The sequence below is a fragment of the Mercenaria mercenaria genome, chromosome 6 (assembly GCF_021730395.1).
Source record: "Mercenaria mercenaria strain notata chromosome 6, MADL_Memer_1, whole genome shotgun sequence".
Classification (NCBI taxonomy): domain Eukaryota; kingdom Metazoa; phylum Mollusca; class Bivalvia; order Venerida; family Veneridae; genus Mercenaria; species Mercenaria mercenaria.
In genome coordinates, this window is record NC_069366.1 from 26,433,568 (window position 1) to 26,456,381 (window position 22,814).

The 22,814-nt window shown below is 34.3% G+C and overlaps 2 protein-coding genes across 2 annotated transcripts in view; one reads left to right on the forward strand and one right to left on the reverse strand.

Annotated features, from left to right (window-relative positions):
• The window catches only part of LOC123549346 (integrator complex subunit 8-like), a 44,660-nt gene extending 23,838 nt beyond the window's left edge, over window positions 1–20,822 (reverse strand). The window contains exons 1-14 of the mRNA XM_045337369.2: window positions 20,350–20,822; window positions 17,888–18,133; window positions 12,837–12,945; window positions 11,123–11,269; window positions 8,358–8,420; window positions 7,402–7,459; window positions 6,740–6,913; window positions 6,236–6,328; window positions 4,858–5,010; window positions 4,523–4,617; window positions 3,581–3,713; window positions 2,610–2,674; window positions 1,175–1,368; window positions 327–463 (exon numbers count right to left, since the gene is read on the reverse strand). Of these exons, the coding sequence (XP_045193304.2) occupies window positions 327–463; window positions 1,175–1,368; window positions 2,610–2,674; window positions 3,581–3,713; window positions 4,523–4,617; window positions 4,858–5,010; window positions 6,236–6,328; window positions 6,740–6,913; window positions 7,402–7,459; window positions 8,358–8,420; window positions 11,123–11,269; window positions 12,837–12,945; window positions 17,888–18,133; window positions 20,350–20,473 (1,791 nt within the window). The 5' untranslated portion in view covers window positions 20,474–20,822. The remainder of the gene's footprint in view (window positions 1–326; window positions 464–1,174; window positions 1,369–2,609; window positions 2,675–3,580; window positions 3,714–4,522; window positions 4,618–4,857; window positions 5,011–6,235; window positions 6,329–6,739; window positions 6,914–7,401; window positions 7,460–8,357; window positions 8,421–11,122; window positions 11,270–12,836; window positions 12,946–17,887; window positions 18,134–20,349) is intronic.
• LOC123549347 (F-box only protein 31-like) overlaps window positions 20,756–22,814 on the forward strand; it is a 34,797-nt gene continuing 32,738 nt past the window's right edge. The window contains exon 1 of the mRNA XM_045337370.2: window positions 20,756–21,036. Within this exon, the coding sequence (XP_045193305.2) occupies window positions 20,889–21,036 (148 nt within the window). The 5' untranslated portion in view covers window positions 20,756–20,888. The remainder of the gene's footprint in view (window positions 21,037–22,814) is intronic.

Genomic DNA, 22,814 nt, shown 5'->3' on the forward strand with positions numbered 1-22,814 from the left:
TTGGCAATATCATTTATTATTCAAAGGAGTGTTCACTGAAAATTTATTGACTGAATAGTGAACAGTGCAAACCATGATCACAGATGTGCAGACTGATCTTGGTCTGCACTGGTCGCAAAGGCAGTATCACTTGCCGCCAGCAGGCTAATGGTTAAAGTGCTAAAAAGTGTATAGTATTTTGACTTGTTGAAAAAGAAAGAGAATGTAATTCAGCATGAACAGTAATTTTATTTCAGATTAATCATATAATAAAATCTCTAAATTCAAAATGGAATTTTGCCCTCAACCTGCCCCTCTGGCCCGTATGATAGTAAATTGCTTCTTACCTTTTCATTTAGTTGCATGACATATGCAGGGGTTTTCTGTTGGTTAACAATAAGTTCATTGATCAGATGGTGTATAACATCGCCATCGTACATAAACATTAGCTGATGTTCCACGTTCACCAGAGTGACTGAAGAATCTGAAAAAAAGATACGCACCTTTTAATTAATATTTTTAATTAGAAAGCTGGAAAGCTAAAATATCACCATAAATCTTTTGAACCCAAAGGCAACATTCTAAAAGTCACAATTCTTGATCGACTCAGATTGTTCAGATATCATAAATGCATTTAATTTTGTGGGCATGGAAATTTTGTAGTTTGGGCTAAAACAGCTATTTCTTGGGGATAAGGTTTTGTGGAATTCAGTATTTTATAATAAAATAAATGGAAATTTTACTTGTTCGATGGGATTTACTTTCATAAATTGATGCAACCATATAACACATGAAAGTGATCTCCTCACAAATATTAGTGTTATCACAGTATGCCATATTGTAATACCTGACACAGACATTGGAAAGCATGCACTGTGACGCGTCATTAGATCACTTCCCTTCCAACAACTACTGCTTTTATTTTTTTTCTATAAATTAAGACAATAGAACATTGGGTTGAGAAAAATAATGTGAAAGAAAAATAACTGTATTTATAAAATAATAATGTTGTTTTAGTAATTTCCAATTAAGTATGAAAAACCATGCCTATATTTAAAGTATGTGTGAAGACCTTTGGCTTCCAACCAGTTTAACCGCACCTATGTATTCCATACCCAAATACTACTCAACTATGATTTATTTCTTAAAGTATTTAGGTAACTAAAAACAAAAAAGCAAAAATAATTCAGCCTACCTCTGCTTGAGGGATAACTGCTAGCGACTGTAGTAAGATCGTCAAGGTTTGTTCCAAATGACATCTGATCTTTATTCCCGTTCTCCAACTTCCTCATCTGGTCACACTCATAACCTGTGAAGTGGTTGCGAATGTCGCTCTGTAACACCATCGGGATAAAATGGGAATGTGGTGGTGCTGCTTCTGCAACATGCCTAAATGGGAAACGTTATAAATTATTGAGATACGATAAATCGATGGTAGGCTTACTGATATAGGTATAAATTCATTATGACAGACCAATACAGTAGAAAGTAGAGCGGTGATCTAGTGGTTACAGTGATTGCTGTTCAACTCAGGGGTTTTGGGTTTGAGCCACATATTTTACATTTTTTTGTTTAGTTTTATGAATAACAAGAGCACCGCCTTGCGGGTGCTGACGCTCATCTGATTTTTTTGTATAATAGAAATATTATCCTACCCATGATTTTCTAAGTCTAAAAAGGGCCATCATTCTTGCAAAAAGCAGGATAGAGTTATGTTTCTTGATGTACAGTGTCCGCTTATGATGGTGAAAAACTGTTGCAAGTTTTAAAGCAATAGCTTTGATAGTTTATGAGAAAAGTTGACTTAAACATAATACTCAACCAAGAAAATGATTAAGTCCAAAAGGGGCAATAATTATTGCAAAAAGCAGGATGGAGTTATGTTTCTTGCTGTACAGTGTCAGCTTATGATGGTGAACAAGTGTTGCAAGTTTCAAAGCAATAGCTTTGATAGTTTAAGAGAAAAAGTTGACCTAAACATAAAACTTAACCAAGAAATCTGATATTTTCTAAGTCCAAAAGGGGCAATAATTCTTGCAAAAAGCAGGATGGAGTATGTTTCTTGATGTATAGGGTCAGCTTATGATGGTGAACAAGTGTTGCAAGTTTCAAAGCAATAGCTTTGATAGTTTAGGAAAAAAGTTGACCTAAACATAAAACTTAACCAAGAAATCTGATATTTTCTAAGTACAAAAGGGGCCATAAATCTTGCAAGAAGCATGATGGAGTTATATTTCTTGCTATACAGGGTCAGCTTATGATGGTTAACAAGTGTTCCAAGTTTCAAAGCAATAGCTTTGACAGTTTAGGAGAAAAGCTGACCTAAACATAAAACTTAACCAGGCAATGCCGACGCAGACGCCGACGCCGCTCAAGTGATGACAATAACTCATCATTTTTTTTTCCAAAAAATCAGATGAGCTAAAAATGTGATTTTGCTTACATAGAAAAAAACAACTTTTCTCTAACCCAACAGAAGCCGATCAAATTCTCTGATGTTAAACTAGTCTTAATGTAATGTTATGCTCCCATTAAAAGTTAAAGAAAGTCCTTTTACTATTTGTGTTGGGGCTAGTCTTTTACACCAACTTTACCTTTTCTGACAGTGTGAATATAATGAGTTCACTCACCAAAGGAAAGTGACAAGGTTGGTTTTCTGAACAAACGAGGCTCCATTGAGGGCAACTGCTAAAACCTGTATGATGAAAACATAACTGATATTAACTATTTGTGCTCTCAAAGCTAACTAGTACACTATATAATGCCATCCAGAAGAGTGGACACAAAAAAAAAGGAAAAAACTATAAATGTGTGCAAACATTAAATATGAAACTTGTTTTGTCTCTGTGAATAAAGTTGATAATTTTTAACTCACATCTTTTCTCTAAAAACAATTCCTCTGTGTTGACAAATATTTACAGCGGCAAATAGTTTGCTGAAAACATGTCTATAATTCATTTGCCTCAAGATTTTTAGAGAGCACTGTGTACTGTGACTGTGTGAGCTAGGACAACTTGTGAAAAAGCTGCTAAGAATTTCACTGTTTTAAGCATATATTCTATTTTCCCAAACATGTCAATAACAAAAGAAGACAATCATATGTTGTTTGCATAAAATGTCAAGCTCTGTATTCACTGTTGTATCTTTAATTAATGTACCACTCCACCTATATTTGTTCACTTCCCTCTTCACTTCAGATTTTTCAAGGAATAAAATCTAACAAAATGAATAAAGTGTGCCACCATTAAAACTCAAAACTATCAAACTTTTGCTTTCAAAATATTGTTTGACTATTTTGTCTATGCAGTATTCACAGTAGCATTTTGGGTGCTTTAGCCCTAGACAAACTTCCTACAAACGTTTCTTGCTACAAGAATCCTGTTTTATTATCTTGCATTACCTTTTGACCACATTATTTATTAGAGACACATACATTAGTACTAGTAGCTAAATTCCATAAGAAAATCTAACAAGTGAGTGAGTGAGTTGGGTTTGACTGCGAATCAACACAAAATGGTCATATATCGCCGAGAAAAATCTAACAAAGTTTCATCAAAAGCTGTCATAAGCAAGAAAGTAAACAATCAAATCATATTCCAACCTTGACAAGGAACTTTATGGTGGCTATATCTGCATCTTCTAGAATATCAGCAATGATTGACACAAAGGCTTTTCCTTCCATCACACCTCGTATAACATTGCACACACTAACTTGTATAAATGTAAATGTCAGGCTGAAAAGAATTTGGAAAAAGTCAAATATGGCTGGTATTATTTGCATACTGCCTTTTTATCATTTAACTGGTTTTCATTTCAGTAAAAGCCAGACCAAAATATGTTACAAGTATATATTTTGTAATTTTTTAATAAATATCTACTTTCTACCTATATTTTCAGTTTCAACATTCCAATGTTTGTCATTAAGTATAATTGCTGGTGCAGCCAGGAACACAGGTAAATCTACATTAGAATTTGGCCATAGCCTGGCTAACGCAAGTAAGGGCAAAGCACAGGAGATTCATAGACCGAGATGACTTCTATCTTAACAGCTGCATTATAAAATTCCAACTGGCATGTAAATCAAACAATCCATTTACTTTGTTGGGTGTTAAGTAGCACAGATAAGAGTTTAGGTTGGAAGAAGACACGATGTGACCACTAGAGCATATATGGTATGTGCAGATGCCTAGGTAGATCCACTGACCTTCCACAATCCAGTTGCATGGCATCCTCACATGGATGAATATGACACATGAGCAGAGGTGGCAAAATCTAATTTTGACTTACTTGTCCTCTTTTTGCCAAAAGCTATTTTATACTTGTACTTATAATTGTTATACAGTACAATATGGTAAAATTCTACTTATCCATATGGGCTCTGAGACAAGCTGGGCAAGGTGGACAATTGATTTTGCCATCCTTGTGAAGCCTGTCGCCAGCCTGTGTAATTAAATTGCTTATAATAACACAACATACCTTGTATTCATTTACACCTAATTAACAGGATTTTCAAGTGTTTGTCAAAAGTTTGAGTTCTACTTACCTTTCTTTCGATGCTAGTTCATCTTCAATGTTTGCTCTATATGCATTACTTAACTCTTGCTTAACATTATCTTCTATCAATATATCTACCAATCCCTGCAAGCAAACATAGATTGCTATTACTAAAGTTATAATTAAACTATTTTTTTAACAACTAAGGAAGAAAATGACAATTTCTATCAAGAACAGTAACTGCAAATAAAATTGAAAATATAAAATCTTCCAAATAAGCATGAATTCACAAATGAACAAGCACTTAATATAAACCTTGTAGAATTCTTCATTATGGAAAAAAAATTATCACAAACATACATAGATCCCATACATAATACACACCCTAAAAACATTTCTCCTGGCAGATTCTGCTCGCCTGTATAAACTTTCAGGTTTGGCACTCAGCTTGGCTGATGACTCTTTTAACGTCTTACATGCCACGTAGTAACCGTTGAGTCTTTGCTCTTTGACCTGACAGTAGGTGGGACTATCCAGCTGGAAGTGACAGTGTTACGTTTATTTCCAAATCATTCTAACATTATTATTTTTTTTTCCAATTTTCAAGTGTACACTGCTTAAACAAAATCAGGAGCTTGGATACACTTATCTTTAAAGGAAATAAAACTGTAATTGGTTGGGGACAAATACAAAGTAAAAATATTGACTAACTACAGGAAATTCAATAAAGAAGGCTTTATATTTCACAGGCAATGTAACTGTTATGTTCTCTGTAACTCAAATGCAATTTCTATAAGGTCTATTCTTCTTCCACTTCTGTGTGGGCAAGTATTTTACTTTAAGACAATATCCCAATACTTTGGTACTAAATTCCAAAAGATTCTTAGGTTATCTCAAAACAATTTCTTCACTGAAATATTGCTGAGGAAAGCACAGTTGAAGAAAGTCTTTAAACACTCTAAAAGGCAAATAAATATTCAGCACAACACCACAAAGTCCACACATGCAACAGCTGATACTACAAACAAATAATACAACACCAAAAAGTCCACATACATAACAGGTGATAATACAAACATTCAGCACAACATACATGTACACATGCAACAGCTGATACCTCAAACATTCAGTACAACACCAAAAAGTCCACACATATGACAGCTGACACCACAAACATTCAGTACAACACCAAAAAGTCCACACATATGACAGCTGACACCACAAACATTCAGTACAACACCAAAAAATCCACACATGTGACAGCTAATACCACAAACATTCAGTGCAACACCAACAAGTCCACACATGTGACAGCTAATACCACAAACATTCAGTGCAACACCAAAAAGTCCACACATGTGACAGCTGACACCACAAACATTCAGTACAACACCAAAAAGTCCACACATGTGACAACTGACACCACAAACATTCAGTACAACACCAAAAAGTCCACACATATGACAGCTGACACCACAAACATTCAGTACAACACCAAAAAGTCCACACATGTGATAGCTAATACCACAAACATTCAGTACAACACCAAAAAGTCCACACATAGGACAGCTGATACCACAAACATTCAGTAAAACACCAAAAAGTCCACACATGTGACAGCTGATACCACAAACATTCAGTAAAACACCAAAAAGTCCACACATGTGACAGCTAATACTACAAATACTCTGTACAACATCGTGAAGTCCACACATAAAACAGATGATACTACATTCATTCAGTACAACACCATGAAACTTACATGTTTGAGGAGATCTTTGGTTTCCCTGAACATTTCTAGTGCATGATGATAAGATTCTCTATAGAAAAAGTAGGTTCCAAGATCATATGATAACTGCAATAGAAACAAGGTTTTGTTACCGCTGAATGATGACAATTTAAAAAACATCAATAAGCTCACAAAAAATCATTGTAAAGCTATATGCAGTTTTGCTACTTACTCATCAGTTTAGACCACTAAAAAATCCCAACAGCTATCAGCTGGAAATCTAAAACAGGAAATTCTATTGAAATTAAAAGTAATACACTGCCCTTTAAAGGGGGGTAATTACAAAAATTATTAAGAGATGATTGTGTCGATGCAATGTTAAACAAACAAAAAAAATACACATTTTTGATAGACATCTGGCTCTACGCAATGGACCATTCTGTTCACAAAATATATGAAAAATGAAACATAATAACATGTTGCTTAAATGTGACCGGCCGCGTTTACTGAAGTTCCTCAATACAAGCCATACAGTACCTGACATATGTATTCTTCAGGAATGATCTCAACCCCTAGTTCCCATTGATATACAGGGTTATCTTGATACTCTGATGGAACTGTAATACTGTTTATTCTAGGCATTCTTATTGTCTTGCCACACTGAATACATCTTTGTAAATTGTCTACTGAAATATCTGCCTTATCCCGCAACTGCAATAAACAAGAGAAATAAATTATGGTGACGAAGTTAATAAAGGTCTCGGAATACTGCCTTACCACTGATCAATTTCAAAATCATACCCAAAACAATCAACCTAACATTAAGTTTTGATAATTTTCTTAAGACTTTGAGCTATCACGTTTGAACCAAGAGCATCAACTCGACAGACATGTATTTTGGGCTTAAATCCATGCTCATCCAAAACTGTTAATTCATTTAATGTGTTTACAGAAATGGCACAAACATGGGTACAGGGTTAACTGGTTTGGTAAACATGTCCAACCACAGCGGCATATCCTGTCCATTCTGACAATAGTTATACATTACCAAACTTCTCTTTGTCTGATTCATCAAAATTAGGCTTGTGGAATTCTGAACAATTTGTTAAACACTAGGTATCAAGTATCTGACACAATGATAATAATCATAATCATGATAGATTTACATGTAATAATAATTTGTAAAAAATAATACTTACATTATTAATAATAGATTCTGTCTGCATCATTGTTGTCATAGGATCTGACTGGCCTTGGCTGGAAAGTAAAACCAGATTCATACAAAAATGTCATACTAACAAAGCGTTTATCACGAATCTTGACAACAATTTTAACCTATCAAATACAAAGTAAAGGAACAGCCATGTTGGTAATGTTGACACTTCTGAAACTAATTATCTTCCACTGTAATAAAATACTGAAACCAATATAAGAAATCAACAACATGAGGATCAGACAGGAACTGTTCCATCCGATCTCACAGGTAGATCAACCTTCTATTCCCTATTATTTTTCTCTTTTTTTTTCTTTTAAGATTGATACATGTAGCCACATTTTTGATTTTGATTTTCTGAACCACATGGAAATAAAAAAAAAACGTCTGGTTGTTGTAATAAATTGTTAAAGTGTATGTCGAAGTCTTTCATGATATTTTCTGTGCGTTTGGACGGGTGTAAACCACAACCGACTTTGTACAGTGTGATTCCTTGATTTGTAAGAAGTCCAGTTGTTGTTTGTTCCAGAGGCACATGAAATACATTTAATCCTTAACTGACAGTTTGTGTCAATCATGTTTATATACGTGTGATCTCTTTTTATTTCTGGCCCCATATTCCGTATTCTTTAATGGGGTTCTGACAGGTTCTATAAATAGAATATCGTATGCTTCCTGGCCATAAGAATTCTTCCTAACACTTGCAAACTATATAAGAAAATGACCACATGATTTTCTTAGGGGTTTCATAAGGGTCCGGGACGAGGATTTTCCCTCTCTAAAGTGCTTTACAGCTCTGGCTACTTTTCCTCTAGCAAATAAAGTTCTAAATTGAAAGAACCCCAGTCCCTTCCACCTTCTTCTGCAATAATTAATGAAGCACCTGTTTTGTGTACATATACAAAAGAAATACTGACATGTATGAAATAGTCAAATACTTACACCTGCATAAAACTCTTCACTGGTTTGCCAGGAAAGCTGTGCTTGACTAGAGTTAAAATGCTCCTGAAATTATTACATGTGATATCATAAATGTTTCAGATCAGAATTATTATTAATCTGTTACTTGAAAAAGATATATTTAACCTGTACCCTGCTAAATTTCTAAAATGGACAGGTCAAATTTTGGCAGTATCATTTATTATTTGAACGGGTGTTCACTCAAAAATTTACTGACATAATAGCGAACAGTGCAGGCCATGACCAGACTGCACAAATGTGCAGGCTGATCTTGGTCTACACTGGTCACAAAGGCAGAATCTCTTGCTGCCAGCAGGCTAAAGGTTAAAGATGTTCTGAGGAATGTCATGAGTTTCTGTTTCTAAACTTATAATTGCAAATCAAGAATAATGAAACATAATTGACCAAATCAGGAATCGAACCTGGGCCATTGCGGCAATAAAACATTTCTGTGTTCTTGACCAATTTATCATGGGGGAATAAGTACTTTAAGCAGTCGTTAAATATAAAGGTTTATAAATCATGCAGTTTACCTCTAGTACCCCATTACAAACACTCCCAATTTTGAATGGAAAACTTAGTAAAACAAGAGCTGTCCGTAAGACAGTGTGCTCCATTATTCGGCGATTTGACAGTAAAATGAATTTATGTCCCAATAAATTTGATTAATTTACAACCTAAGGACAGTAAGAACTGAAGTAAACATTCTTTTACTAACAGGATTCCATCTCATACAATATGAGCACATCACAGCTTTTTATTTTTATTATTCCATAATAAGTTTAATAACAGATAGCCTTTAGAAGAAAGTGCTTGTGAGGAATACGAGATTGGTTGGAGGAATGACAAAAAGGCAGAAAGATTACCCTAAATAATGTGTTTTTTCTCTTAACCCTTATCATGCAGGACACAATTGATTCTGCCTTTGCAACAAGTGTGGATCATGATTAGCCTGCACATCCATGCAGTCTGAACATAATCTGCACTGTTTGCCATTCAGTCAATATCTTTTTAGTCTGCACCCCTTTTAACAGTTAATGGTATGGTCTTAATTGAAAGATAGACAAGTTCATTGCAGAAATTTAGCAGGGTAATGGTTAAAGCATAACACTTTAGTGGCCGAATGCTGTGCCCGGTAGTGTAAATCTACTAGTCTTCACATTCCCCAAAAAGCTAACCTTGAATGATATTTCAAGGTTAAATATTTACCTGAAATAATATATTAAACTGAATTTATTCTAATTTTTCTGCTTACTCTACCATTAGTATAGACAACTAAAGTCTTTAATTTAAACTCAGGAATCAAACATCAGAATATCTGTTCTGGTAATTCTAGCTGTTTTCAAGTCTCCCTTATCTGACCATTTGTACCACCACTTCCTCCTCTCCCTGTCCATATGGAAGAAGAGCTAACCTAGGTTGTGCACTCTGCATGATGTCTTGCTGTGGTTAACAATTGATACCAGTTTTATGAAAATCTTCAAAGCAATTTAAACTAGAGCTATCACTAAAGGTGATGAATGTACCCCCCGCATGCACTGACACAGTACATTGCAATTTGACGCACACACGATTGCATAATTTGTGGACTGTATGTATATAGACTGTATGTATACAGTATAGTAACAAAAAACAAAGTCCCATAACTATGCAGAATATTTATCTAAAAGGATGTAACATGCACCAGGCAAAACTAGGGTTGGTACTGATCACTTGTGTGAAGTTTCATTAAATTGTGTGTAAGGGTTTGGTAGATTAGGCACGCACAAGATTGCATATGCAGACTGTATGTACATAGTATGTTAACAAGAAACAAAGTCCCATAGTATGTTAACAAGAAACAAAGTCCCATAACTCTGCAATTTTTGTCGCTGAAAGAACCTAACATGCCCCATGCACAACTACTGTTGTTACTGATCACTTGTGTGAAGTTTCATTAAATTGTGTCAAGGGGATGAGGAGAGATGGTGCGCACAAGATTGTGTCTATGTATATAGTATAGTAACAAAAAAACAAAGTCCCATAACTCTGCAATTTTTTTTCTGAAAGAACCTAACATGCCCCATGCACAACTACTGTTGTTACTGATCACTTGTGTGAAGTTTCATTAAATTGTGTCAAGGGGATGAGGAGAGATGGTGCGCACAAGATTGTGTCTATGTATATAGTATAGTAACAAAAAAACAAAGTCCCATAACTCTGCAAATTTTTTTTCTAAAAGAACCTAACATGCCCCATGCACAACTACTGTTGGTACTGATCACTTGTGTGAAGTTTCATTAAATTGTGTCAAGGGGATGAGGAGAGATGGTGCGCACAAGATTGTGTCTATGTATATAGTATAGTAACAAAAAAACAAAGTCCCATAACTCTGCAATTTTTTTTTCTAAAAGAACCTAACATGCACCATGCACAACTACTGTTGGTACTGATCACTTGTGTGAAGTTTCATTAAATTCTGTCAAGGGGATAAGGAGAGATGGTGCGCACAAAATTGCGTCTACGGACAGACGGACAGACAGACAGACAGACAACCTGAAACCAGTATACCCCCCTACAACTTTGTTGTCGGGGGGTACAAAGATATGGAGCAGACTCTACAGATGTACAAAGAGATTGACAGATCGGAGCATATGCAGTATACTTTGTATATGGAGGTACATGTATGATCAGCATTTTATAAATGACTTCATAATACAGAAATTTACATCACAGCTTACAACTTGTATGCACAGAAATTAGACTACCATCTATGATAGAGCTGCGCAGCAAAAACTGCATCCTCCGAGAGAACATCAAAATGTAGATCAGTGTATTTGGCAGCATCTGGGCTCATCTCCATTGTAGACTTGAGTAACTCTGTCAGTAACGTGTGTAACATTGTAACAGGTAAGCTGTAGAAACAAAAACATTTCCTTCAAATCAAATAGTGCAAGATGTCCTATACTTTTAAAACAAAATGATGCATTGTCTTTCTCATTCAAAATCCCCCAATGTCTTAAATAATTTTAAGTAGACATTTGTTACTACAGTGAAGCTTTACTTTGATGAGCAAAGTGCCTCTTGCAATATATTTGTTTGTTTGTTTTGGGTTTAACGCTATTTTTCCACAGTATTTCAGGCAGTTAACCTACCCAGTGTTCCTGGAATCTGTACCAGTGCAAACCTATATTCCAAAAGTAACTGCCAACTTCCACACATGAATCAGAAGAGGTAGACAAATAATTTCAGATACGATGTCTTTTATGAAATTGTCACATAGAACATAATGATCAAATTTCATGAAGATCTAGTGTAAAATGCAGTCCCTACTGCATACATGAGGTTTTTCTTTGATTTGACCTGGTGACCTAGTTTTTGATCCCAGATTACCCATATTCGAACTTGACCTAGATATCATAAAGGCAACCATTCTGTCAAAGTTTTATGAATATCCAGTGAAAGATGCAGCCCCTATTGCGTACACAAGGTTTTCCTTTAATTTGACCGGATGACCTAGTTTTTGACCCAACATGACCCATATTTGAACATGGCCTAGATTTCATACAGACAAACATTCTGATCAAATTTCATAAAGATCCTGTGTAAAATGCAGTCCCTATTGCATACATTGTAACAAGGTTTTTCTTTGATTTGACCTAGTGACCTAGTCTTTAACCCCAGATGACCCATATTCAAACTTGACCTAAATTTCATCGAGGCAATTCTTCTGACCAAATTTCATGAAGATCAATTGAAAAATACAGCCACTATCACATATGCAAGGTTTTTCTTTGATTTGACTGTGACCTAGTTTTTGGCCCCAGATCACCAATATTTGAACTTGACCTAGATTTTATCCAGACAAACATTCTGATTCATATGACCCATTTTTACACTTAGCCTAGATTTGATCAAGGAAATCATTCTGACCAAATTTCATGAAGATCAACTGAAAAATACAGCCTCTATCGCATACACAAGCTAAATGTTGAAAGACAGACAGACAACTGATAGATGACGGATGCTGGACATGCAGCAATCACAATAACTCACCCGAGCATTGCTCAGCTGCAGAACTGACAAATATAAGATCTTTTGGTTCATAAGAAACTAAACCTTCATTTCTTGCAGTTCTTTCACAAATACATTTTTAGAAGATGTATTTTTGACTGATTTAACTTTAATTTTCTTGTTTTTTTTTTTTTAAACAAAGTACTTCACATTGGCCAAACTTTCTACCTATCTAAAACCTAGGATGGTTGAATACAATAGGCACAGGGAAGGATAAGGCTAGCCTATACAATAACCTCAGGAGTAAAGGTTAAAGGGACTAAATATCTACACTCTTGCATCAGAATGTTACTGGGTACAATCTTGATACTGACTGATAGCAAAGTTTTATTCTGAAACTGGCCTCAAAACTAAGGTTTTCTAATCTTGAAATCTGGAGTAAAGTCCTATGATAAATAAAATACAAACCCTTTTATAAGAGTAGTGAGGTTCCACTTGAGATGAGCAGCCACTTTGAGTGCAAGAAGTCTGAGACATCGTACCTTCTTGTTGTCCCCACTAGGTAATGGGGGAGTTACTAAAATAACAATTTAAAGTAGTTTATCAAAATTAGCAACAACATTTTTTTTAGAAAAAAAACTTTATAGAAATTTGTTTTCTAAATAAGAACAAGAGCTGTCCGTAAGACAGCCAAGCTCGACTATTCGAAATATTGTCCCAGAAGCAGGAAAATATTACCCAAAAAGGTTAAATATCAAAAGAGTTTTAAGTTCAAAAGGGGAAATAATTTGACCAAAATGCATACCAGTTATGGGACTTGCTGCTATCAACTAGTTTTATAACCCCGAAGGCACATGTGAAGTTTCAATTCAATATCTGCATTAGTTTTGGAGATAGAAACTTGCATGTAAAACTTTAACCAGAATTTTCAAAGTCCAAAAGGGGGCATAATTTGCCCAAAATACATGCCAGAGTTATGGGACTTGACCCAGTGAGGTTGGTAATTGATCTAGAAAAAGAAAAAATAAGTTTCAAATCTATATGCCTTTTAGTAATAGCTGTATGTACTTGCACGCAAAACTTTTACCAGAATTTGCTAAGTCCAAAAGGGGACATAATTTGGCCAAAATGAAGGTCAGAGTTATGGGACTTGCTGCTATCAACTAGTTTTATAACCCCAAAGACACATGTGAAGTTTCAAATCAATATCTGCATTAGTTTTGGAGATAATAACTTGCATGTAAAACTTTAACCAAAATTTTCTAAGTCTAAAAAGGGGGCATAATTTGCTCAAAAAACATGTCAGAGTTATGGGACTTGACCCAGTGAGGTTGGTAATTGATCTAGAAAAAGAAAAAATAAGTTTCAAATATATATGCCTTTTAGAAATAGCTGTATGTACTTGCACGCAAAACTTTAACCAGAGTTTTCTAAGTCCAAAAGGGGACATAATTTGGCCAAAATGAAGGTCAGAGTTATAGGACTTGCTGCTATCAACTAGATTTATAACCCCGAAGACACATGTGAAGTTTCAAATCAATATCTGCATTAGTTTTAGAGATAGTAACTTGCATGTAAAACTTTAACCAAAATTTTCTAAGTCTAAAAGGGGGCATAATTTGCTCAAAATACATGTCAGAGTTATGGGTCTTGACCCAGTGAGGTTGATAATTGATCTAGAAAAAGAAAAAATAAGTTTCAAATCTATATGCCTTTTAGAAATAGCTGTATGTACTTGCACGCAAAACTTTAACCAGAATTTTCTAAGTCCAAAAGGGGGCATAATTTGGCCAAAATGAAAGTCAGAGTTATGGGACTTGCTGCTATCAACTAGTTTTATAACCTCGAAGACACATGTGAAGTTTCAAATCAATATCTGCATTAGTTTTGGAGATAGTAACTTGCATGTAAAACTTTAACCAAAATTTTCTAAGTCCAAAAGGGGGCATAATTTGCTCAAAATACATGTCAGAGTTATGGGACTTGACCCAGAGAGGTTGGTAATTGACCTAGAAAAAGAAAAAATAAGTTTCAAAGCTATATGCCACTTTATTGATGGCTGTATGTACTTGCATGCAAAAACTTAACCAAGGTGTGACGCCGACGCCAGGGTGAGTAGAATAGCTAGACTATTCTTCGAATAGTCGAGCTAAAAAAGATAAGAGCAGACACAGTGGTCCAATGGTAAAAAAACTGCAAAATTCTTTTAGTTTAACTTCTGCATTCATCAATACATAGTTTTATAAAAGACAGAATAATAAACTTCTGACATACAAATGTCATCTCACAAAGTAAATAATCTAAATTTACACTTCTAGTTAGCGGTAATAGATTTGTAGGGAAAATGAAATCTTAAGACAACTCTACGAAAATCCCTTAAATCAATTCTAACATTGCATAGAGCACCTAATAATCCCCCATCGATACAAATAGCTTTTGCTTATCGGATTATATTCATTATTCATCTATAATAAAATTGTCAATAAAGATCGACCTACAAAAGTATATCGACAATGTGCAACAATAGTGTACAATTTATCACCATTCCAAAGTAGGTCTTAAAACCATTTCAAAATGATTTTATTTTTATAGTTTTTGTATAATGGAAATGATTTAAAATCATATACCGGCCTACATCTATAAAAACGCTGAGTACATAAAAATACGAATGTGTTTTTGTGTAAATTCAGAAAAAAAAGATATAATAGGACATGTGAACAAAAAGGTATTCTTCCTAAACTGCTAGTTTAGAATAGCACTATCAGACATGGTAATTACGGTACTGCCATACATAAAGTAATCTTGATTAAATTATTATTCATCTGTCATTACATTCTTTATCTGAAATAAATTTTTTGACCATGTAAATGTTCAAATTCAAAACTGAATGATAAGGCAAAACACAGACACAAAATTAGTTGATTATTTATAAATGTAAATTTAAAGATTTTCTTCATTTTTCAAGTAATGTTACACATACATGTATGTGGCTTTTTATATATGTTTCACACTTGAAATATTATACTCCATCAAATGATTTATTTCATTAATTGCCTCAAGAATCCATAGCATATTTTTTATTAACATGTGAAAAATTCTATTATCTTTTTATGATTATTATCTAGTGGTGTTTTTTTTTATTCAATATGTACAGTGTATCATGTTTTATGTATAGCGAGTCAAGATCAAACTAAAATTGAAACTTTCCCGCCAGTATGCCATTCTGTCAGTGAAAAGTATATGATATGCTTAATGACCACATTGTCTTCAACTTTAGTCAATGAATTCAAAATTAACAACACGGTTATAAAAATATACAATTGTGCATTCCTTAGTGTAAAATATGCCACTGATTTATACAGCTGATGAAAAACTGATGATCTCTGTTTAATAAACCTGATTTATTAAAACTGAAAAAATACAGTAAGATAGTAAAATTCCTTAACAGAACAAAAAGCTAAACATTTTCTGCACAATTTCCTGCATGGTTCAATTTCAGGTACAAACATGTTAAAACATACTTCATATTTGGGAGAAAGAAGTGTTTTTCTTAAATCCTTGTCATAGATTCATGTACCAATTTAGTACAAAAATATATATACATTATTTGAGAAAATGGAAGTCCTTAAGAAAACAAGAGCTGTCGGAGGACAGCAACGCTCGACTATTCAACAGCCTTGTCAATTGAATGAATACAAAAGTTGAAAAAGGGGCATAATTTTGTAAAATGCAAAGTAGAGGTATTGAACCTCTGTACTGCATGTCATATCATGACAGTGAACAAGTGTGTGAAGTTTCAATCCTTTCCAATTTGTGGATACTGAGATACCAGCTTACATACAAAAACTTAACAAAAAACTGCTAAGTCAAAGGGGCATAATTTTGTAAAAATGCCAAGTAGAGTTATGGGACCTTCACAGTGCATGTTAGATCATGACAGTGAACAAGTGTGTGAAGTTTCAATCCATTCCAATTAGTGGATACTGAGATATCAGATTACATACAAAAATTTAACCAAAAACTGCTAAGTCGAAAAAGGGGCATAATTTTGAAAAAAAAAGAGAGTAGAGTTATAGGACTTGCTTAGTGCATGTCAGATCATGATAGTGAACAAGTATGTTAAGTTTCAATCCATTCCCATTAGTAAGTACTGAGATACCAGCTTACATACAAAACCTTAACCAAAAATTTCTAAGTCGAAAATGGGGCATAATTTTGTAAAAAAGCAAAATAGAGTTATGGAACCTGTGCAAGGTAGATCAGTTCATCACAGTGAATAAGTGTGTGAAGTTTCAATCCATTCCCACAAGTGGTTACTGAGTTACCAGCTTACATACAAAACCTTAACCAAAAATTTCTAAGTCGAAAAAGGGGCATAATTTTGTAAAAAAGCAAAACAGAGTTATGGAACCTGTGCAATGTAAGTCAGTTTGTCACAGTGAATAAGTGTGTGAAGTTTCAATCCATTCCCACAAGTGGTTACTGAGATACCAGCTTACATACAAAACCTTAACCAAAATCGGGACGCGGACGCCGACGCCGACGCGGACGCCGACGCATGGGCGAGTGCAATAGCTCACTATTCTATGAATAGTCGAGCTAAAAAATGATTTAATACGGATCTTTAAAGACAAAACCTGACAGACTTGGGTAAAAAGGTGTTCAACATGTACTGTTACTACCAAAGATATAAACAACAAACATGTTACATGTTATGCAATTAGTTCTGTGACATTACTTTCCAAAGTTCACTAGTTCTGTGACATTACTTTCCAAAGTTCACTAGTTCTGTGCCATTACTTTCCAAAGTTCACACTAAATAATTCAGAATGCTGTCAGCAAGCTCTCAACTGGTACATCAAAGGTGCTCATAAGGGTATATGATCAATGATTAAAACAATACTTACTGATAAATCAATAATACCAACAGTTAATATGACTTAAAGCAATATTATTGAATATCTTCAATTTGATTTTCAAAAGCTTTCCTACTGTTTTTAAGCTTTGCACAGTAAATATATATATTCCAAACTATATAATTATGCATACATCAATTCCAGATCATTTTTTTCACTAACTTGTTTTATTAATACAGAGTATATTGATTTATTTGGAATTTTCTGAACCTGGCATCAATTTTATGTTGAATTCTTAACAGTGAGGGCTTATCAGCTGGGAATACATGTAAATGAAGTGAACTTTTAAATCAGGTGCATTACTTGTCCGCTTGACTTAATCCGTGCAACCATTGAAATTCTAGAACATGATCACTGTATTTGGAAAAGTAAGAATATTTTATATACAAGTACTAGGATTTTACAAATAAATGTTGGTTTTAAAACTCCTTCCATAAAAGGCTTTATGCAAATGAACAAAATGCAGTATCTGAGAATAGTATGGCTCCTTACAAAATAACTTAATGAACATTTGTACAGGGTGATCATCTATGGAATTTTGTGCTAACAATGAATATATGATAATTGTCATTAAAGAATTTAAGGATACACATATAAACAGACCTGGTTTTTCTGATGTAAACTCCACAGCTGGTGGTTCTACAACTCTCAAATCTATATCCATGGGTTGTGGTGATGAGGACTGAACAGAGCCCACAGGTGAGCCTGGAGACTGGGGAGGGGTTGGCGAGGAACCCGGCTGCCCAGTTGGTTGCTGTTGCTGCGACTGCTCATTACTGGGCCCATTAGCAGCAATTTGGTTTTCAGCTTCTTGGAGAAACTGAACAATTAATTGTAATGGACTTGGTTCTGAAAATAATAAAAACACGAAATATCTTTAAAAAAGATGGTCGGCAAACTGTAAAAGGACAACAAGTTTATGAGGTTTTCATATCATTTGTGTTACTCTATCATCTCTCTAACATTTTGCAAATAGCAAACCTAAACACCACACTTTTACAATTTCAAATAGTTCTCATTAAATTTTCACAAAGGTTTTTTGTTTCGTTTATTCTATGACAAATAATTACAGCAGTGGTCTGGAAGACACTTCTCTACCTAGAAGACTTTAATCGATCGGCTAATCATGGCCTTATTCATGTGATATGCAGGGCGTATTCAGCTCTTTCTGTAAATTGACGTTCCACCATCTATTCCGCTAAATAGCAGAACATCTAGGAAAAATATCTTTGTAGAATGGGTTACATATGTTCAAAATTTTGATAAATATCTTACTGCGGAAGAAGACAGATAAATTATGAATTGAAATTTAGTTTGAGTGTTTTTCACTGACACATTAAAAATTTCCGTCTCGGGTAGAGCTTGTTAGCGGCTGCGCAGATTTTTGTTTCTGACTGAGGTCTATGAAACACATGATAGATAAATCTGACAAGATTGTTATGAAAAAGATGCAGCTTTATATGATTTAATGGAAGCAAATTTTTCTCCAATATGAATCGGAAAAGTTCTGAGATTTTTTCTTTTTATGTCTAGATGACTCATGCAGCATTTTATTTTATTATGCAGATGACCTTCATCTTTTAGTGATACCATTCCGAGTTGTAGACTCTACTAATGTAATTATTTGTCATTTTGAAATAATATTCCATGACTAAAAATTATTAAATCATCTGACGGGCCAAACTCAAACTAAACTGAATAAAACACAGCTTTAAGGTTTATGTGGAAATTAATAATAGATTCAATAAATATATAATGATAAAATGTCTTAGCCGCTTCTTTTTGTAGGAGGAAAACTGAGCGTGCACCGCCATCCATTATTTAAAAAATACTTAAATAATATGACAGATATTTAATTTTAAGCTCTATAGTTCTGTCGAGTTTACATTAAAATAACATCAGTTAAAATGATTATTTGATGCGTCACTTATTTTCGAAATAATAAAAAAAATTGGGATTTTCTGGGACAACCCTCATATACTGAGCAAAACGTAGCTTTAAAACTATAAACAACTTGTCATTAAGGATAAACGCTTTGTCCAACATTTCACTCAGCGTTGCACAATCAGCAGAGTGAAAAAAATAGAGACACTCTCTTCCAATCATGCAGTGTTGCAAAAATCTTTCATTTTGATAAATCATCCATAATGTGTTATCAAGTAGTCTGATTTGCAAACTTAAGTCACGTGGCAATGGTGGCATGGGTCGGTGCAGATCACGAATTCATTCTTAGTATGGCATTCGCCGAAAAAGACAGTCAGTCACAGTCTTAGTGCTGTGTGTAGTATTTCAGTATGGCCCTCCCTGTGATCACTGTAGAATGATGGTTATTAAATGTCATAGATTAATGAATTAAAATATTCTAAGTCTTTTTAAATTATAAATTCATTATCTTTTTATCTGGAATTCCATACTCATAAAAATTAAAATATAGCAAAATTATTATTATTACACCAGATTTAGATGCCCTCATCCCATTACAAGTCAAATTTGATACATCCACAACCAGATACCTAGGAATGTTACCAACTGTAACATGCTTAGAACATGTCGCTATTTAAAAGGCCATCAGTGGCATACAGTGCCACTTCATTTACATAACTGTCAGTCTTGATAATAAATACAGATGTTTGATCATCTTAAGTCTGATTTTACATTGTCAATAGACTTATTTGATTTCATTTGAACAAGCAACAGTGGTGTCAGTTAAATTTCCAATGAAAACTTCCATAAATGAATGATTACTTTATTTACGGACTCTACCACAGATGATCTGATTTATTATGTTGCTATTACTACCAACAGTTATTTTGTTCTGAATGACTTAATTACTATTTATTACTGGAAATGAAGTAGAATATCAGGCTTATATACATTTTTCGGTTAGTGTATCAACCTAAACTGTATAATATGGTTACAGCTCCATGAAAATCTTTGGTTTCTCATATCACTAACAGCACCCACAATTGGCTACATTTGTAGACGCCAAGGCAGCACATTACAACAGTTTATAACCAAGCTATAATGACTGAACCAATAATTTACAGCTGATAAATTTAAATCACCTGGGCTTTCTTGGGACAAATGCTCCTCCAGTAGTTTTTCATTCAACACAAATTCATACCAGGCCAACTCTGGCATTGTAGCTGGTACAGGAACCATTGGTCCCCTTGCAGCAGCCTCTGTCATTTCTTAATCCTTACTTAGCGTTGTTATTTGTTGTACAAAATTTAAATCCACTATAGTTGACAAAAAGCGTACAATGTAATAAGTCAAATAGTGCACTCAAAAATCATATTTCAAATTTGTAAGAAATGGTTGCCATGTAAAATTTTTACTAAAATGCCCTCACACTCTCAGTCAGATCTTTGTTGCAGAAAATGGTTTCAGATAAGCAAATACTTTTCATTAATCCCTAACATTTAAGTCATTTCATTGCGTGTCAATAGCCAGACAAATCAAATGAAATTCTCCATGAAAGAATACTTTTTTGAAGAAATTCCGCTCACATTGTTTTCATTTTCAATACACATTTCACGCTCCATTGACCACACGCGAGCCGGACGGTGATCGTGCACAATTGCGCAATGTGAGAATCACAACTATGAATATTTTGGATCTACCACCAGAACTGATAACTGTTTGTTTCTCTTATTTGAAAGGGACTGATCTAGCTAGGGTGGCACAGTCATGTACATTATTTAATGAAATTTCTAGCATTGAAAAACTGTGGCAGGACAGATGCCGAAAAGGTGAATATTACGTAAACTTCTGGCAGTAATAGTACACGGTTTGTAGATCATTTCGGACAAACAAAATACACAGGCAGCCTTGTAATGTAATGGCCATTCAGGACATATAGTTATAAAGTAATATAGAAACAGTTCAGTATTCTAAAATATTGCTTCTCCGAAATATTATTCTCTCTGTTTCATACACATGTATAATTGTATATTGCTATCTTAAGGTTAACAAGTACAGTTCTTCTCTGTACCAGGCATACAGGTAGCCAACTGGACGCTGGCATATTTCCATTATACATTGCAGATTCAGCAGTCCGCAGAATGTCTTATCACCATATTTGTAATAACGCTCGGACATGATAGCTAATTACCAACAATGCTCTTGGCTACAATTCCTATATAACTCTGATTAGCGGGAGAAAGTGGAGAACGGCATGGGGAACCGAACTGAATAGACTATTAGTTATGGGTTAGCTATCATTGTCAGTGCGTCCCACTTTTCCGTTAAGAACCTGGGTTGAACTTTAAATAAAAGCTGTTGACTTTTGAAGTGTTGTTTACTATTCCCTTGTCACCGTAGTTTATTACGTGACAGCCTGGCAGGGTTCAAATTTAGTCAAGTATACAAGCTAAATGCTAGTGGAATTTTAAAGGAAGTGTCTAGCCGTCCGGTAACCGGACGCCTAGCCTGCGTTCTAGTCGTCCGGTTACCGGATGGCTAGCAAATCCTCAGGGGATTTTCTAGTCGTCCGGTAATTGATTTCTTAATGAATAAGTAATGATTTTATATAGTTTTAAATGTTATTTACTTAAATTATCAGTACTTATCTTATTATTTAGTCAATTAAACGCAAGAGATCGTGTTTGCTTACAAATCCGTTGATATTCTATTTTTAGAAATGATAAAAGATTGGTCGCCGAACGTCCATATGCTATTTTGTAAAAAGTGATGTTTTTTCTAACGGCCTAAACTTTAATTATTAAAACACAAATTTATATATATTTTTTGAAGAATGGAAAGCTTAAAAAAGGCAATGCATTCATTAATTTTGACTACAATTATTTCAGAATAAAATGGATTAATTATGAACGTTTAACTACTGTTTTTCTTAGAGTTTTGAACATTAAGCTGCCGCTTTTGAAATTAGATGTCATTTAAAACAGTAATTCATTAAAAATATTTGAATACTAAAATATGAAAATTAGAAGTTCTTCAAAACTGTTTTAATTTTGAAAATCCAATGAAAAAGTTGTAAAAATTTAAAAATTCCGATCCCATAAAAGCCTCCAGATGAACAGATTTTAATAAGTCACTAAAAGTGACGTCACGTCGATCTCGCCATTATTGAGTTCGGCAAACTTCCATTTTATCGGCTGAATAATGCAGTGATTTATTGTAAATGTTTATTGTATGTATTTACACAAACTTTTGTTTGCAGATAAGCATCGATATCTTAAGTAAATAACATTAAAACTATATAAAATCATGTCTTATTCATTAGGAAATCAATTACCGGACGACTAGAAAATCGCCTGAGGATTTACTAGCCGTCCGGTAACCGGACGACTAGAACGCAGGCTAGGCATCCAGTTACCGGACGGCTAGACACTTCCAATTTTAAAATAGCTAGTGGGTTTGAAATGTACTAGCTACTTTTAGTTAGTCAGTAATACAACAAGCAAATATCTTCAGACCTTTAATATAGTTTGTTTTGCAGGTACACATTTTTCTTCATGAAAGGAATGTTATCATTTATGTTTATGATATTTTACTGTTTAACAAAATG